This window comes from Eurytemora carolleeae, unplaced genomic scaffold (genome assembly GCF_000591075.1).
Source record: "Eurytemora carolleeae unplaced genomic scaffold, Eaff_2.0 scaffold191, whole genome shotgun sequence".
Classification (NCBI taxonomy): Eukaryota; Metazoa; Arthropoda; class Copepoda; order Calanoida; family Temoridae; genus Eurytemora; species Eurytemora carolleeae.
Window position 1 is genome coordinate 302,103 of NW_019396105.1, and position 19,098 is coordinate 321,200.

The following is a 19,098-nucleotide window of genomic DNA, read 5'->3' on the forward strand; positions in this document are numbered from 1 at the left end:
TTTTAAATTATTCCGACGAATATACTTTTTACAATTTATAACTCATTTAAAAATTTGTTGGGTGTGGAGGACTGTTAAGTCCTTTTAAAGTGTATTTGCAGCGTTCAATTACTTTAAAGTCAACCCTCATTAATAAAATAAAATTCTGACGCCAATTTTGGTTTTGTTAATTGATTTAACCTCAAGGACAAACTCAAAATAATTTAGTTGGGGGAAAATTAGAAAAGTAGAATACACGAGTGGTGCCCTTTTTAATTCTTATATTTAATCATAAAAACGTAATGGTTTGTTGTAAACCCTTTTCTGTGGTAATTAATTAATTGTTTGTATCGGACTGCTTGGTTTCTCTAGACTGGACTAGGGTCTAGTTTTGAGAATAAGTTGTTACCATTAGTTTTCAATATTATATTCATAGATTAATAACAACACAGATAGAACAATAGATGCCGTCTTTTCAATATTAGGGGTTTTTCGTTCACAAAAACCCAGCGGCAGAAGCCCAAACTCGTACCAGCCCGTCATGTGAACCCAGTTATAGTCTGTTACATAATAAAATATAAGTTGAAATATCAAAAGTTTACACCATTATGTTGCAAAGAAAAATGAATTAGATTATTTTTATTTTTTCATTTTATGACGAAGACTCGATTCCTCAGAATTCATCAGGAATGTTAATGTTTACTGTTCCATGATCTGTTTAATTCTTCATGGTTTGAGCCTTGAGAACTAAATTGGAAAATTGGACAACCTTTAGTACAAACATTCCATATTTTATTTTTGGTCATGCTTTAAACTTAAGTAAACATTTAACCGGTAATACTAAGAAATATCGAGTAATTATTTAGTATTTAATTGAGTGCTATGCATAAATATTGGTTTTCAATTAAATATAATAAATGCTCTGATAATAACAGGGATTAATTATATACAGTGTAGCATGCCTGGAAACCGGAATATTCGAGTGTAAAAAAAATAGAACTTTAAAATTTCACTTTACGTTAAATTTCTCAAAGTTGTAAAGCTTCTTTAAAAAAACAGATGAAAAAAATCTTCCTAAAATGTCAATTCATTTGTGGTAAGCTATTATAAAATTTATACTGTCTTTGGTTTAACTAAAAAGTCTTAAAGTTAAATTCTAAAAGAATGTTCGATATATCGATCTAAACACAAAGTTAGGAAGAGTTTATCTGGCATGGTTTATATCACTAAAGTTTCAGTAGAAGTAAAAATTTCCATTTACTGATAGCGACGATTGAAGGATTCATAACTCTGATTGGATAATGAGATAGCTAGAAAGATAGAAGTTACCGCCATACTATTTCTATTGGTTCAGAATAGACAACAAACACATGAATCAACCCTGATTGGATCAGGCACTAATGGACTCGGCATACAGGAGTGATATCTAAATATATCTAATTAACAATCACAATTTTGTAAATAAATATGAAAAACGAAATACGTACGTAATTGAGGGATGGGGTGGAAGGGAGGGGACAGAGTTTTTATCTATGGTTTTAGCTCTAGGTACACGATTGAACCTAAGAACCCCGAATATAATTGAACTCAGGTTAAGGTTAAACCAAGGAATTGGATTAGGATAAAACCCATAGAGATCCAGAGAGCTGGAAAAGTTATAGACTCAATTTTTTTACCGGGTCGACATTGAAGTGTCGCAACGCCTTAGCCTTTGGTCTTAGCTCACCAATCCGTATCCTAGACATTCTTGTTCCTTATATCCTAGTTCCCCTCGGTATCCTAGAGCTTCTAGTTCCTCTCTTTATCCTGGATATCAGAGTTCTCTCCTATATCCTTATAGGTATTTTAGACGGGCTGGTACAAGAGGAATTAGTCCAGTCCCAGAAACTAAAGGATATAAATCTCTTGATGAGATTGAGTGAATCTCCTATTCCTGACTGGATCATCAAGATGTGTGAACAGCTGTCTACAAAGAGCAACGTCTCCAATCACAGGATGGTATAGCATCTGATTTAAAATTCGGTGATGGTGATGGACCAAACCTGGTAAACTGGATTATCTCATTCATATCTAGATATCCCATCCTCATAGATCCTCGTTGTTATTATCATTGTTGTCATCATTGTTATAATCTAGAATAGATCTGTGGAGATCTGTTCCCAAATGAGTGGCGTCTTCCTTCACAGAATCCTCTGGTTCTACTATTGGTTCAACAACAGGTCTAGCTTCTGCTCCCGGAGTCCTAAGTCTGACTAGATCTTCTAGCTGCTCCAGATATGTGGAGAGCTGTCTGTAAAGATCAGCATCTCCAATCTCAGGTGTTATAGGCAGTATCTGATATATTTAATATCCTGGTTCTCCTCTATATCCAGAAAATTCCAATGGGTAGGTCAGACGGGTCGGTAGAGAGTAGTTGAACTAGCTGGACTGGAGTATAACCTCATTGTTCTAGATCTGTACTTGCTCTATATCTCCAGTGGCCCAACTCAAGTACCAAGAGCAGTTGAACTAGCTGTAGATCAGAAGAGTCTCTGATGCTCTAGTTCCGAGTATCTAGAGTAGTTGAACTAGCTGTAGCTCGGAAGAGTCTCTGATACTCTGGCTGTGAGTGTCTAGAGTAGTTGAACTTCCTGTAGCTCGGAAGAATATCTGACACCCTGGTTGTGAGTATGTAGAGTAGTTGAGCTAGCTGTTGCTCGGAAGAGTCTCTGATACTCTGGTTGCGAGCATCTAGAGTAGTTGAACTAGCTGTAGATTGTAAGAGTCTCTGATACTCTGGTTGCGAGTATCTAGAGTAGTTGAACTAGCTGTAGCTCGGAAGAATCTCTGATACTCAGGTTGCAAGTATCTAGAGTAGTTGAACTAGATGTAGCTCGGAATAGTCTGATACTCTGGTTGCAAGTATCTAGAGTAGTTGAACTAGCTGTAGCTCGGAATAGTCTCTGATACTCTGGTTGCGAGCATTTAGAGTAGATGATGAAAATAAGGCTGGCCAACCTCTGGTAGTCCTGATAAGCTATATCATCCTGAGAGCTGTCAATGAAGTATAAGTCCCCAGGCCTTAAAGGGGATAAACGGGAGCCAAGGCTCAAGCGTCTATCCTGTCTAAGATCCTGGAGTGTACTGATCCTATTCTCCAGGTTCTCTAATAACGTAGAGTCATACAAAGGGTTGAGGGTTTTTGCATCGGGTCATGCTTCTAAATATTACACCATGCTTTAAATACTACAATTTCCAAAAATATTGAATTTGATTGAATTAGAGCCTGAAGAAACTAAATCTGAAAAGTCGTTTAAAAGAAAAGTCGCAAGATCTATTTAGGTTGTATCTTTAAAAAAACTGTGTATCATGTGGAAAAACTTAGTTTTTACTTTCTTCTTCATCCTTGGGTACATAAACATAATTTTTATAACATAGGTTACCCTCTGTTCCAACCCTTCCGCTGAGTACCCTAACTTTTCTTATACACCTACTTACCTTTTTCCTGTTGCATCCATTATTATGTATAAAATGTAAACTGAACAGTGTACAACCATGTATTTTTTTTAACAATTCCCATTCGCTTATGATGGACCAACCAATTGAAACAACCTACTCTGGTTAGGTGGGCTTGCTTGTTTCTAGTTTTTAGTTACCGGAGTAAGATTAAACCAAAAATGCAGAGTAAGGTTTAACCTGCAAGCCCTGGAGTAAGGTTGAACCAGGAGCAAGTTCAAACTTTTATAATTTTCCTTATGAAATTAACGGTTCTACCAGGGTTTTAAGGCATTGAAAATAACAGAACTTTTCTGAGATCAACATTTCTGTCTTGCAAACAGTAGTGCAAAATAATGCAATGACTGCCAATGTAGATTATATTGAAACATCTCTCTTTTTTGGGGTTGCTAGTGTGTAGCACCAGTTCTCGATATATCACTGAAGTTAAGCACACTTGTCCGCAGCCAGTAACTGGATTGGTATCCAGACCGGCACTCCTCACAAACCCTCTGCGCCGGCCGGATTACAATCCCGCAAATTCGTTTCTCTTAGTACAGCAATTTTTGATACATAAGCTTCATCTAAAATTGTCAGGTATATTCCCTTTTGAACTTTAAAACGCGCCTGGTACGAGTACGAACGCGGCTGAAGAAAGAGAGGGCGCTGTAGACGAGTAGAGCGCGGCACCGAGTTCAGCTCGGTCCTGGTGAGCCCTGAGAAGCTCACTTCCACATCGACCACCGTCGGCGACTTTTACATTTCATTTAAATTTTATTTTTCAGAGAATACGGAAAATGGGAGACTTTTCAAGAGGGAAGCTTCCAGCTAAAACTGCATAAGTTTTATAACCAGTGCTTTCAAAATCATCTGAAGCTAACATCTGGTTAAGCAGTTATGACCACCTGACGGATGTAGGAGGACAGCGTGGCGGCTGTCAACATCTCTCGCATCATACCCTTTCTCCTCTAAACTTTCCTTCCTGCTCCGCAACTCGATGTCACAAGAACTACCTGGAGAGGACTCAAAACGTAGAAAATGCCCCAGTCCGGAAATATAATTAATGGTGACAGCAGCCTTATCAACTGTGTCAGCATTCCTGGTTAAAGCAATAAATCCATTAACTGAATCAGTAATGAGTCAGCTAAAAAAAGCACACCGAATCATACACTAACATGTGTAAACAAACAAAACTCAGAAAAAAAGGAAAGCAGGAGCCTCTCAACCTAGTTCTAATCTAGCAGCCCGGCAACTGCTGTAATGTCCCAAAAAAATCTTTTTTTCCAAAATTAGCCAAAATATGTTAAAAGATGTTCGAAAAAGAAAAGTGGGGAGAACAAGAAATACAGAAATGTCAAAATATTTGCATCTGCTAGCATCTAATTATTTATAAACTATTGTTAAAAAAAATCAAAAACTTTTAACAAATTTCACAATTAACATTTATTACACGTAGAAAAGTCAAATATATAATCTTGGACGAATAATATTCATAAATTTTTCATAATTTAAATTTTGAATAGTTTCCTTGATAGGCTGAAGAATATTCCTGCAATCCTCTCCAGATCTAACAAGGATTTCCCAACAAACAAACCAAGAAATCCTCCTGAAATGTTAAAAAAATATTTGTTAGAATTTATTCTGATATTATTGTATTCTCGAGAAGCATCTTTATGATATAATGAAAGGTTGGAACTTTAGTGCATGGAGTGTCGTTAATGTTTGTAGTTTGATCTCGATATCCACTGTGGGCACGTTTAAAGCTAAAGATAAATAGAAAAAAAATTGAATTAATTTATCCGTAGATCTGAAGATGGATATCAATTCTCGATCCCGAAAATCACAAAAAAAAATTTCTCAATTTTCAAGTTTTCAATAGAAGTTTGAATTATTAATTTTAAAAATTGTCTCAAACTGTAATTTTCTAAATCTTATGTCTTTGCAACCCTTTTGTAATTTAATATTTGACTATTAGATCCAAAAGAATTCATAGTTTAAAATGACAAAGGCCTAAATCTTCAGGTTGCAAAGATTAGATAAGAAAAGTATATTTTGAGGCAAATATTCTTTTGCCTGTGAAAGGGATGTTTTCTGGGTTAAAGGATAGACCGAAAAGTGAACAATTTAATTTCACTATAAGTTTTTAGAATAAACCCTTCGCCCACATCCATGATTAAACATCTTGTAAATGTATATTGTTATTTTGACTATATTATAGGACGTAAAATCGATTCAAACCTTTTCAAACCTGAGAAAATAAGGAAATATCGTAAAGAAAAGAAAAAAATCTGACATTTTGTAATTCTTAAAAAACATCAATCTAAAAAAACAAAACTGTTGACGTGAACCACCCTTAGTGCACAAGTAGTGTTATGCTTACCAAGACTGACCAGGAAATCAAGAAAAGTAATTTTTATCTCCTCCGTTTGCCTAAATTCACAAATATTTTAATTCACAAATATTTTAATTTGAATCACTTCTACTTTCTCTACATGATCGATACCCTATATGAGGTAATGAACTATTTCCGCTGGAACAAGTGAATGAGGCAAAACTTTTTAAAATGTCAAGCTGAAAGTCCTGCAGAAAAGTCGAATTTGTCAAAATTTTAACTTTAAAAATCTCAGAAAACCTGACAAGGCTCCCTTGATAGACCCGGGTTATATGAGTCTTTAGTATGCTACATTCGAATTCATCGAGTTTTTAATTCAACAACAGAGATGTCTTTTACAACCTTTTCATTAAAAATAATCCGCCAACAAAAATAAATAAAAAGAGAAAAATCTGAAAATTTATGTTTAATTAGTCGCTATTACCTAAGTATAATCCTGGGAAATATTACCGGAATATAGTCCTAGTAAATATTACCTAAGTATAATCCTAGGAAATATTACCGGAATATAGTCCTAGTAAATATTACCTCAGTACAGTCATAGGAAATATAGGCGCTATGTCATTTGTCCTACAATCATTTGTCTTACAAATAATTTTTCCTACACATCCTTTGTCCTAAATATCATTGGTCCTACAAAGTATTGGTCCTACAAAGGGTAAAACGACATAGGGTCAAAAAGTGAGACAAAGGGGCAATTTTTTTTAGAGACACCACATTTTTTAACATTTAAAAGGCCGCAGCGCTCGGCACCCAGAGCCCATCCTAGCAGAAGAGCTCGGCCCAGAAATTGTCTTAACCTAACCTAACTCAAAACAGACAGCATATTATTTAATATTCAAGATACCGCAGCGCTCGGCCCCCTAGCTCATCCTAGCCACAGCGCTTGGCCAGAAATTGTCTTAACCTACCCTAACTCAAAATAAGGTGAGAGACAGCATATTATTTAACATTTAAGAGGCCGCAGCGCTCGACCCCCTAGCCTATTCTAGCCGCAGCGCTTGGTCCAGAAATTTTCTTAACCTACCCTAACTCAAAATAAGGTGAGAGACAGCATATTATTTAACATTTAAGAGGCCGCAGCGCTCGGCCCCCTAGCCTATTCTAGCCGCAGCGCTTGGTCCAGAAATTGTCTTAAGCCGTTCTAACCCAAAATAGGATGAGATGACAGTATATCATTTAACATATTAAAAGAAGTTAAATTCAACTTTTTAAACATTACTTTAGAACAAATTTCAGGACAAATTATTTTATCCCCTCTCTGTAAGACAAATAATGTAGAGTGCAATTAAATTGTAGGACAACTTGACGAATGATGTTTCTCTCTCTCTGTAGGAAAATTGATGTGTATGAGTACAAAAGAAGTGTAGAAAAAATTATGTGTAGGAAAATTGATGGTATCTCCTCTCTGTAGGACAAATGGAAATGGTGTGCAGGACAAATGAGGTGTGGGACAAATGGTGTGTGAAGTACAAATGAGGTGTAGGACCAATGGTGTGTAGGACAAATGGTGTGTAGGACAAATGAGGTGTGGGACAAATTGTGTGTGAAGTACAAATGAGGTGTAGGACAAATGGTGTGTAGAACAAATGGTGTGTAGGACAAATTAAGTGCAGGACAAATAAAGTGCAGGACAAATTATGTTATCTCCTCTCTGTAGGATAAAATGATGTGTAGGACAGATTATGTGAAGGACAAATGATGTGGAAGACAAATTAAGTTTTCTCCGCCCTGTAGGACAAATGATGTGTAGGACAAATGATTTTTAGGACAAATGATTGTAGGACAAATGACATAGCGCCGGAAATATAACTTGAGTATAGTCCTAAGAAAAAAAACTGAGAATAGTCCAAGGAAATATTACCTGAGCAATAGCATAGCCTAGTTAATATACCAGATCTTCCTAGAAAATATTACCTTAGCATAGTCCTAGGAAATAAACCTGAGTATAGTCCTAGGAAATATTACCTTAGCATAGCCCTAGGAAATAAACCTGAGTAAAGTCCTAGGAAATATTACCTTAGCATAGTCCTAGGAAATAAACATGAGTATAGTCCTAGGAAATATTACCTTAGCATAGTCCTAGGAAATAAACCTGAGTATAGTCCTAGGAAATAAACCTGAGTATAGTCCTAGGAAATAAACCTGAGTATAGTCCTAGGAAATATTACCTAAGTATAGTTCTAGGGAATATAATACTCAAAGATGGAAGTTCCTTGCCATTCGTAGGAACTATCAGAGCAGATGAGCTGAAACAAACAAAAAACACAAAATTATAAAATGATGAAATTCTGCCATTTTGATTCATATTAATGCTTAAAGGGACCGTTCACTTATTTAGGTAATTAGGTAAATCGTCTTTTTTCCGGTCATAGATATCTTTAAAAAGTAAGACTAATTTCAATAAATTGCTAATAGGCTAATTATAGGTTACCATGAAATTACCCAAATGAGTGACCGGTCCCTTTAAGATATTACTAACTAAGATTTTTTTTATTTAAATCGTTTTTTCTCAAAGTTTCTTATCGAGCTAGCCATAATATTACATTATATTACAAAAAGTCCAAAGAATTTACTTTATTACTTTAAAAATATTTCAAAGCTGATATTTAAAAGAAAATATCAAATAAAATAAAATCAATTTGTAATTTGAAACAAATATATCTATGCTGGAAACATAGATCAGCTGTTTTTTCAAAGATTAATCACTTTCCGCTGTGTACATAGATACAATAGTGTTCAGTTATTGCACGTCGTCAAATTAAGGTAAATTTAACGTTAGGTTGATATCTTACATGTTTTCGATTATATTATTTAAGAGATATGAAAAGAAGAAAAATGTTTGTCTGATATGAAACCAAATAAACTTGTGAAATTTAAACTAGAGAAGCTACGAGTTCACAAAGCCGTGCCAGTAATGAACATCTTTTGCCTTGGCAAAATCACAGGGTATGAACTGATAAAGAACCTAAGCCGAGGAATCCATCACAAAAGTTTTCTTCTCTGATCACAAAAGTTTTCTTCACTGATCACAAAAGTTTTCTTCTCTAATCACAAAAGTTTTCTTCTCTTATCACAAAAGTTTTCTTCTCTAATCACAAAAGTGTTCTTCTCTTATCACAAAAGTTTTCGTCTCTGATCACAAAATGTCTGGGAAACTAGACGCACTCGTTCATAATGAACATTTTATTGCGATTAAAAAGAAGTAAATCTTAAAATTTTTTCAAAAATTTTGTCCGTGTATTTGATCAAAACAAATGTATTCGCAAGTAAAATTTTACCAAATGTAAAATTTGTAACATTCCTGAGATAGCAAAATCTTTTATTTTTTAAATAAATTGAGTTTTTACAAAAATAGCAATTTTATTTTTCATAAATCAAACTCTGGTTCTATGTACTGGTGTTTTTACCTGGAGTAAAATTTCATGGATGTGCAGGGTTGCAGGTAGGTTGGATTCAATTCTTGAGAAATTTCAAAATAGATTTTTTCAAACAGTGTTGAGTCAATTTTTGAGCAGTTTTCCAGATCACCTTAATTTTTAGAATAAGAATTCAAGCTCAATTTACAAAGGAACTGAACACTCGCCACAATTTTCTAATCCCTATATCTTTGCAACCTGATTGTGTAATACTTTGATAATTAATCTTGCAGAATTCATGGAAATATCAAAGTTCTACGACATTAGGTTGCTGGTTTAAAAGGATTAGAAAATTACAGTTTAAATGGAGTAATTAGTTCCTTACGATGGTTCGTAGAGGCTTACGAATAATCAAGTTAATTATCCCTTTCAGCAAGAAATTTTCTTCATCAATAATTTAGAAAATGCTAAAGTTAATAATATTACTGTTTTTGTCAGCAAGAATGTTGCAGTTGAATCTATTCTCAAGTTGAGTTTTCCGAAAAGAAATTATTCCTTCATCAATATCTATATCCTCGAAGGAATCACAGTCTTCTCTCTGATTCAATCCTAAAATATTTTTACAAATCCAATTTGAGATTATGGTAAAGAGAAATTAAAGTTTGAGTATTTATTTTTCTTATATCTGAGCTGGGAACTCTTGTACAGGGCTACTCACAAAGGATGTGACTGTAAAGACGACCTGAAACTCTTTAAATTTGACGATTCCGAGGTTAACTTAAGTCTTCTGCCTTGAATACAATCTTTTTTATGGCTTATTTCATGATTAAGTAAAAAGGAACAAGGAAACAGACAGTATAAATTCTGTACAATCGTCTCTGAAGTCTTGTCCTTTGTGGGTAACCCTGTATGTATTGTGGATATCGAAATCAATGCTTGATCTCGACCTTTACTTAATCTGCAGATTAATTTAATCTTTCTTCGATATCCTACATGGTAATCGCCCCCTGTCAGGGGTTAAAGGGATCTTTGATCAGGGAAGAAATAACTAAAATGAAAACATGGAAAGGTATTGTTAGTACAGTGGATATCGGAATTATGAGTATCCAACAAGGAAAGGTATAGTTAGTACAGTGGATATCGGGATTATGAGTATCCAACAATAAACTTCCAGTACAGCTCAGATAAAACTATACTTACTAAATATTAGCTTCCAGTACAGATCAGATAAAACTATACTTACTAAATATTAACTTCCAGTACAGCTCAGATAAAACTATACTTACTAAATATTAACTTCCAGTACAGATCAGATAAAACTATACTTACTAAATATTAACTTCCAGTACAGATCAGATAAAACTATACTTACTGAATATTAACTTCCAGTACAGCTCAGATAAAACTTGAACAACTTACAAAATAGTAACTTCCAGTACAGCTCAGATAAAACTATACTTACTGAATATTAACTTCCAGTACAGCTCAGATAAAACTTGAACTATACTTACTAAATATTAACTTCCAGTACAGCTCAGATAAAACTATACTTAGTAAATATGAACTTCCAGTACAGCTCAGATAAAACTATACTTACTAAATATTAACTTCCAGTACAGCTCAGATAAAACTTGAACTATACTTACTAAATATTAACTTCCAGTACAGCTCAGATAAAACTATACTTACTAAATATTAACTTCCAGTACAGCTCAGATAAAACTTGAACTACTTACTAAATATTTTCTGCAAAGTTGCAAGTTTAGAATCTCTGGGTAATCTTTTGACTCTGTTGATCTGAAGACTATAAAAGATATCGCTGTTGGTCACTTCTATTGGTTCTAATACTGAATTCTCACTGAGCCGGAGCAAGTAACGATTTTTTTCCGTCAAATAAACACCCAGCTTCGTGTTTGTATCTGCCGTCTTTACTACAATATAAAAATAATTATGGAGAAATTAATCAAACTATTATGATTAGATATTTGTATAATGTATATGGATGTTCGTTTTAAAGTTCTACATTAACTTTTATTTAAAAAACGTATGTGGTTGTCAAACGTTTGTGCAGAATTATTGTTTAATTGCAAGATCTTTCTATATTTCTAGATATTCTTTGCTTGTCTGTCTGTATGTTTGTATCCAATAAACGTCAAAACGGCTGAACCGATCGGGCCAAAATTTTGTACGGGACCTAACATGACCCAAGGGAAGGTTTATGGATGATCAAAATTTCATAAATTAGGTGCCAACAAAATTTGATTGTCATTAAGTTTTGAAAATCCACGAAATTTTTTTAAAAATTCTCTATACTTTTTTTGTTTTGTTTTACAATGTATACATAGAGAAAATGTTCACAATTGCAAAAGAAGATGGGCGCACAGTGAACTGTAAGCCTATTATATGTATACTTTGCTTGTCTGTCTGTTTGTTTGTAACCGACAAACGTCAACACGGCTGAATAGATCGGGCTCAAATTTTTGTTGGACCTCAAATGACCTGCAGGGAAGGTTTATGGATTGTTAGAATTGAAAAAAAAAATTTTTTTTTACATCCACGAAAAAAATCGAAAAAAGAGCAACAATTAAAAGTTAAAATCAAAGGATGGGGGAAAGTCTAGTTTCTTATATTCAGAAAGATAATTATTACCTAGGGTTAGAACTAGACTGAGAGGATCAAATATCCTAGTATCCAGGGGGATCCGGGGGATATCAAACTTAGAACAATATCTACCCTCAAACAATTCCATCTAAATTGTATTTCATTTCGAGGACAGGGCTGGAAATGTTGTTTTTTTCTTTCAAAAATAATGAGATATGAAACATTTTACGTTAAATTTGTAAATTAAAAAGTTTAATCGTTCATGAATTTATGCTATATGAATATTGAATATGACGACGCTAAGATAATTAAAGGGTTTGGCCATTGTGTAGAACAGGAAAAGATTTGGAAGTCGCTTCAACATTTAACATTTAACATGGTATCATTTTTGTTAGTTTCTTTTTTGCTAGCGTCATTTTTATTTTTTCTAGTGTCATTTTTGCTGTGTCTTTTTCTTTTATGTTTTTTTTTTCATGTAAATATTCCATATCTTCTTATAGACGCAGCGCTCAGCCCCTCAGCCTGTCCTTTTATACTTCTTTTGACCAAGCATTTGAATACGGATTATCGAATGTTTTATATATCTAAAATGGCTTGATTTGTCTTGATAAATAGAAAAATGCCTGTCCTAAAATTATATATCACTTTGCACTGAAAAAATATGTTATAAAAAAAAACAGTTCTTCATATCCATGTGTAAAGTTGGTATTAAATTATTTTAAAGTATCATAATGGAATCAAAAAGTAAGTTGGATAAAATGATTATACTATTTTTAATTAAAAGATTATTCTTTAGTTTATCATATACATTATACATGGCTTACCACATAGATCGACGTTGTCTCAATCAAAGGCAGAACATTTGTGTTGATCCTGAGATATATACAATTTATTTAAAATCATATTTTAAAACCTAAACAATACTATGGAGTAATTGGATGCTTTTTTAGATCAACGACCTTTCATTTAAAAGCGTCCTCCATAAAAACCTTTACGGAAACATTTATTAATTTAAACTGTGACCTCTCAAATATGATAACTTTTTAATATGAAGAGACGAACAAGTTGTCTTCTATTATTACTATAACATTTTTAATATGAAGAGACGGACAAGTTGTCTTCTATTATTACTATAATATTTTTGATATAAAGAGACGGACAAGTTGTCTTCTATTATTACTATAATATTTTTGATATAAAGAGACGGACAAGTTGTCTTCTATTATTACTATAACATTTTTGATATAAAGAGACGGACAAGTTGTCTTCTATTATTACTATAATATTTTTGATTAAATTACATGAAGAAATGCCAACTCTGTATAGTTTGTATTATATAGTCTTTAATATTATTCACAATACAAAGTATTCAGTGTCGGCGTTTATTTTTTAATTGTTTGTGTTCATATAACTTTATATATATTAAAGATAACATTAAAACTGTAACACATTTGAGAGGACAAATTTAGTCGGGGCATGCTCTGATTGTTCTTTTTTACAAAAAAAAAACATGCTGGTTCCCCTAAAAATAGACCCTACTTACAAGGTTCCATTGTTCATTTTGTATTCAACCAAAACAGCATTGATCAGTGACAATAACTCAGTCATAGTTTCATTCTGTTATAATATTCTATTCGTTACAAAACATAAGTTGATTAACATAAACCATTATAATTTAATATGTAACTTGGACAAATCCAACCGAAAAAAGTTGCTTTAAGATTTTGGTTCTTATTTTATTCATTCACGAATCTTTGGATATTTTATTTAAAGGGACTGTTAGAAAAATTTAAAGTGACCCCTCATACAAAGGTGGCAATGCCTGATTTACAACGGTACCCTTGAAAGCTTTATTTTATCATGTATGAATTAGATATCAATGTTTTTGATTCTTTAAACTGTTTATTTTCATTTGCGGTTTCTCCTCGGAAGTATCTTGTGCATTTCTTGCTTTTAAAGGGGCTGTAAAGGAAAAATGAAAGGGGGTATAGGCTGAAACCCAGCATTTTAAGAGTTGATCCATGAGATTTCCATCTGTTGTTCCTGTCTCGAGAAATGGATATAAAACTGTGTTAAATTTAGTCGAAAATCTATATATATATAAAATTTTGTATAAAATAGTTAGTAATTGAACAGATCATATTCAGCAAATACACAACCAATCTGAAAACGACGATATCCTAGGGGAGCCTAAGAAACTTAGGTTTGCTTCTATTATTATTTGAATTTAATAATCTTTCATTTATAAAAGATATAATTGATAATATTATTTATACGTCCGTATCACGTGGTAATGAGACTGCACTACCGCTTTGTGGGAGTTCTGGTCACATATTACGGACGCATTTGTTATATTATAAATTATATCTTTTTAAAAGGAAAAATTATTAAAGTCAAATAATAATAGAAGCAAACATAAGTTTCTTAGGCTCATTGTTTTCCTTTACAGTTCCTTTAAGAAGCATTAATGGAGGTCATGAAAAAAAAAACTTTTCTAGTCAGAAAAACGACGGTATCTTCCACATTTTTGATCAGATCAAGGTTTTAAGGATACCGTTGTAAATCGAGAATTGATATCTTTATAAAGAATTTTATTTAATCAAGGATTAAAATATTATTCCTGTGAAGGTCGTGAAGTACTTAGTGTTGTTTTACTGTTGTTACAAACAATAATCTGAGGATAGTCGTCTGGCACAGGAGCAACCTTAACAAAAATATCTGCAGGATGAGTCTACAAAAATATATAAAGGGTGTCTACAAAAATATATAAAGGGTGTCTACAAAAATATATAAAGGGTGTCTACAAAAATATATAAAGGGTGTCTACAAAAATATATAAAGGGTTAGTCTACAAAAATATATAAAGGGTGAGTCTACAAAAATATATAAAGGGTGAGTCTACAAAAATATAGAAAGGGTGAGTCTACAAAAATATCTGCAGGGTGTGTCTACAAAAATATCTACAGAGTGAGTAAACAAAAACGTGATTAGTGTAGTTTTATTCACAACTAAATGATTTTGGTGTGTGGTTTACGTTATAGGTTGAAAAATAATTCAATGTAGCGAACAAATGCGTCCGCCTAACTATTTTTTCTTTAAAATTAAAGTTTCTTTCGCATTCTATGTCTTTTCTTAGAGCCATGAATTTGTTTTTAATTATCAATTTTTATACTTCTATTAATTGAAGATTAATGTTTTTACTCACCAAGATAAGCTTGGTGTTGACTGGACCTTCAATGTAACCTTTATATTTACATGTGTAGAATCAAACCAACTTAATATTCTTTAATACTTTGGGATAAAGATGATACAGTGAAACCCTTAATAACGAATACATCGGAAGAATTTATCAAATGTCGTCTTGACAATTTTTCAATGAGTTTTATACTATAATACGTAAATTTCAGTATTTGCGAAAATAAAAAAATAGCCATGAATATGCGGGAACAGTTTTAAAGAGTTCCATATAATCATTAAAAAATTAAATAACTGCAACATTCCATTATCAGAAAGTAAAGAATACGACATTTGATGAATTCTTTCGATGTATTCGTTATTAAGGGTTTCACTGTATATGATTTTAAGAAGAACTGAACTTTAAACTGTTTTTAAGAAAATAAAATTTGTTAATTCATAGCATAATCTTCTCAGAACTGTTTAATTTTAAAATTTAAAAAAATATTTGTGCAATCTTTAAGGACCCCGAGGGTTTAATGTACGTGAAGCGCAAACAAACTGAGGGTGGGGTGGGGCTGACACCTAGTATCCTACTTCTAATTAAGAGCTTACAGCCCCTTCTATGAAACCATACAAAAAATCGTTCATCATGATTTCTGAGAGGCAAATTAAAACTGGATATTTAATGGATATTACTAGATAACCCTTTGCCTACTGGACCTTTCAAAACTGAGACCACACATCAGGAATATGGGTGATGGAAGAAAATGTTAAAAATATTAGATTCTAAAACTGTTCCTAGAAATGACTTCCAGCAGAAGTAGAAGAGCAAAAACAGGCAGACCAGTCTTATTAAATATGTGACGCCAAACTTGACTATACAAATTGATTATGTTCATATTTAAAGAGATGTTAAGTACTTTCCCAAAGGATTTTTCCCAAGAGGCAACTTTCTAAGAGTATTTTCCCAAGTGACAACTTCCAAAATGTGAAATTTCCCAAGCGGCAACTTCCCAATTCTGTCTTAGCCGCAGCGGTCGGTCCTCAGCCTGTTCTAGTCGCAGCGTTCGACCCCTAACCCATCCTAGCCGCAGCGCTAGGCCCCATTGCAGCCTGCGGCGCCTCAGAGGGCCAACCTAACCTTTGGGAAGTTGTCGCTTGGGAAATGCACATTTGGGAAGTTTCCACTTGGGAAACTGTCACTTGGGAAGTCGCTCTTGGGAAAATGCCTTTAGGAAAGAACTTAACACCTTTAAAGAGGCTATCAATGTAATTTAAACGACCCTTAATTACAACAAAGATATATAGCTAATAGCACTGATGAAATAGTTTTAGGGGCCAAAAATCGTATACTAGGACAGACCCAAAAATTCTAAATGATGGTTTACTTTAAATTATGCTGACAGTCTCTTTAAAGGTTGAATACTAATACTTAACACAAAACAAGATCTAAAATATGTGTATACTGTATACTGAATAGTGGGAGAAATAATCTTTGACTATACAACCATTTTAGTAAGTTTCATATTTTGATTAAATAATTTGCAAAAACTAGTTGTTTAATACAAATGCATGATTATGATGATTGATTTTTGACTCTTTTAGTAATCAGCCAACCGCCTTCCGGCGGTTTTGTACATTAAGACTTTAAAGGGAGTGTTCGCGAGTTAAAAGAACGTACAGGCTGATATCGAATTTAATTCGATTTTGATCGCTACTTCTATCTGTTGCGTCAATGAGGAGATAATGTTAAAAAACGTCAAACACTCAAGAGCGCAGTGTCCATACAAATTCACGTAGCACCATTTTTCCGCTCAGATCGTTAGTAATTCAATTAAATTTAATTACTCTGTCATATATTATTATCTAGTTGTCGAATTAAATTCGATGTATTCGTAAATAGTTGATATGTCATAGTGTCTTTTTTAAAAAAAATTATGATCTAATAGTTACTTTAGAAAACATTTATTCCTGTTTCGAGGATTTTTTATAATGAAGACGACATTTTCATACTTTCCAGGAATGTTCTAAAAATAATACAACGCCAGCCGTGAAAACAAGTTGTAAACGAAATATTGATTAAAAAAACCAAATAAAAACATTTTGAAATATCAACAATATACGGATTCAATTCTACAATTGTAGGTTGTAATCTCTAAATGAGTATTTTTAAAATTAATTGAAGTATCTACGAAAAATGCAACTACGTGAATTTGTTTGGACGCTACGCTATTGGGGTGTTGGACGTTCTAAAACATATTCTCCTCATAGACGCAACAGATAGAAGTAAATTTAGTAGCGATCTATATCGAATTCTATTCGACGTCAACCTAAACCCCTTTTCAATTTTCGCAAACACTCCCTTTCTTTAAGAAATAATGCAATCAAAACTAAATTTCAAAATCTTCCACTCAATTTTGAATTGACAATTTAATATCAGAGAAATTACTGCAGCAAGTATTTTAAAATAGTACTTGTGTTATACCTCATTTTATTTTGAAATCTAATCATTAAACTCTTAGCTTAAAATATCAAACGTGTATACGACAATTGGGTTACACAGATATAGGGATTAAAACATCAGACTCAATTCCTTAAAAAGCCATTTATTTAAATGAAAATTAAATGAGTTAGAGTACGAATTACACCGAAAACATTCAAAAAAGACATTATTATTTTGGATTGTAATTTGGCCTTCCTTAGTGTTATTATTTTTACTATTTCAAATAATGGTTTTCAAATTTGAATTGAACATAAAATTTCCAAGAAAATAAGATTCAACATGGTTTATTTTTTTTTGGGGGGGGGCGGTGGCTATTGCACGGTTGGCTCAATTCCCAAATTGATAATTTCTAACATTTGTGCATAAACATAATTCTATCTTACAGAAACTTAGGATCTTCATGTTCTTTGCTTCAGGACAACCAGACAATCCGATGGCTTGTATTAAACTATAACAAAACTTCAACAATATGTGTCTAAAAACTCTAATTTCATGACAAAAATGTATTCAGTTCATTCAATAAAATCGATTAACAATTAGATAACAATTGAAGAACATTTTTCTGTGGGTTAAATTGTGCATGTATTCGTTAAATTATAATATAGTTTGATGATTATTTAGTTACAAAACATTATATTTTCTTTTCAAATTTTCTTTTCAAGAATTTTTTTTATAATTTTCAAACTCGTTTAGAATATAGCTTTGTTATTTGGTAAAGTTCATTGATAAAGCGAAAAATTGTCAAACTTTATAATTATCTTGTTTTTTGACCTTCTAATTGACGAGTGGGCGTGGCATGTCCGATTTACAACATTACCCTTAAAACCTTTGGCTAATCCAGGGTAACGGATTTTTCCTTATTTATCTACAGAAACCCTTGTAATTGTTGAATACTCAGTTTGCAAACTGTTTCATTCTTTTATATTTATAAAATCATATAGTTAAATATTAATTCAATTGAAAATATTAATATTAATTCTATTGATATTTACTTTTTAGAAGATACAGAAAATAATATTTAGATATAATCCCGTTGTTCGAGGTATACATATATGTGTAACAAGAGCTGTGTTGGGTCACGAGTGAGGGAGGGAACCCCCGGACACCATGAGCCTCTGCCATGCAGACACGAGCCTTCCATATTTGATAGGCAGACAGAGCCTCCGCTATGCAGAAAAAAGATTTTTTTCAACATGGTGGCACAAGAATTTTACTTAAGATTAATGTTGTTTATTGATTGGGTGCCATCCAACTTTTTCACCCGATTAGGCGACTTTTTATCGCTTAATTACGATTTTCTAATTTAGAGTATACATATTGATTCCTTTATAATATTCCTTCGAAATATCGCCAAATTTTCTTCTATATTTTATTTTTTTGTTTCTGTGGGTTAAATAGTTCTATGTGAAGTTCTTTTGAAAAAGTTAAAGGATACTTTATCTACCGATAAATTCAGATTTTTCCCGGGAAATTCAAATTTAAAATTGAGAAAGTTTAATATTTAAGTAGCTACTCATTATTTTACAGAACTTTTAACCTCGAACTTAAAATTCGCGCATTCTTTAGTTTCAGACTCTGATAAAACATTTATATTGTACTTAAAATAGAACAGT

General features: G+C 32.9%; 1 protein-coding gene and 1 long non-coding RNA gene across 2 annotated transcripts; both read right to left on the minus strand.

Annotated features, from left to right (window-relative positions):
- Positions 1-4,881: 4,881 nt before the first annotated feature.
- On the minus strand, positions 4,882-5,887 carry LOC111695067 (uncharacterized). Its single transcript, XR_002763773.1, has 2 exons — positions 5,834-5,887; positions 4,882-5,059 (listed from the first exon to the last, which is right to left on the minus strand). It is a non-coding gene; the product is annotated as an uncharacterized LOC111695067 (long non-coding RNA).
- Positions 5,888-8,012: 2,125 nt separating this feature from the next.
- On the minus strand, positions 8,013-13,420 carry LOC111695044 (uncharacterized). The gene is made up of 7 exons (XM_023464194.1): positions 13,349-13,420; positions 12,630-12,678; positions 11,854-11,953; positions 10,941-11,135; positions 9,691-9,813; positions 9,256-9,376; positions 8,013-8,094 (listed from the first exon to the last, which is right to left on the minus strand). Exons 1-7 carry the CDS (start codon positions 13,411-13,413, stop codon positions 8,013-8,015), a joined length of 735 nt encoding a protein of 244 aa, XP_023319962.1. The 5' UTR covers positions 13,414-13,420.
- Positions 13,421-19,098: the final 5,678 nt, after the last annotated feature.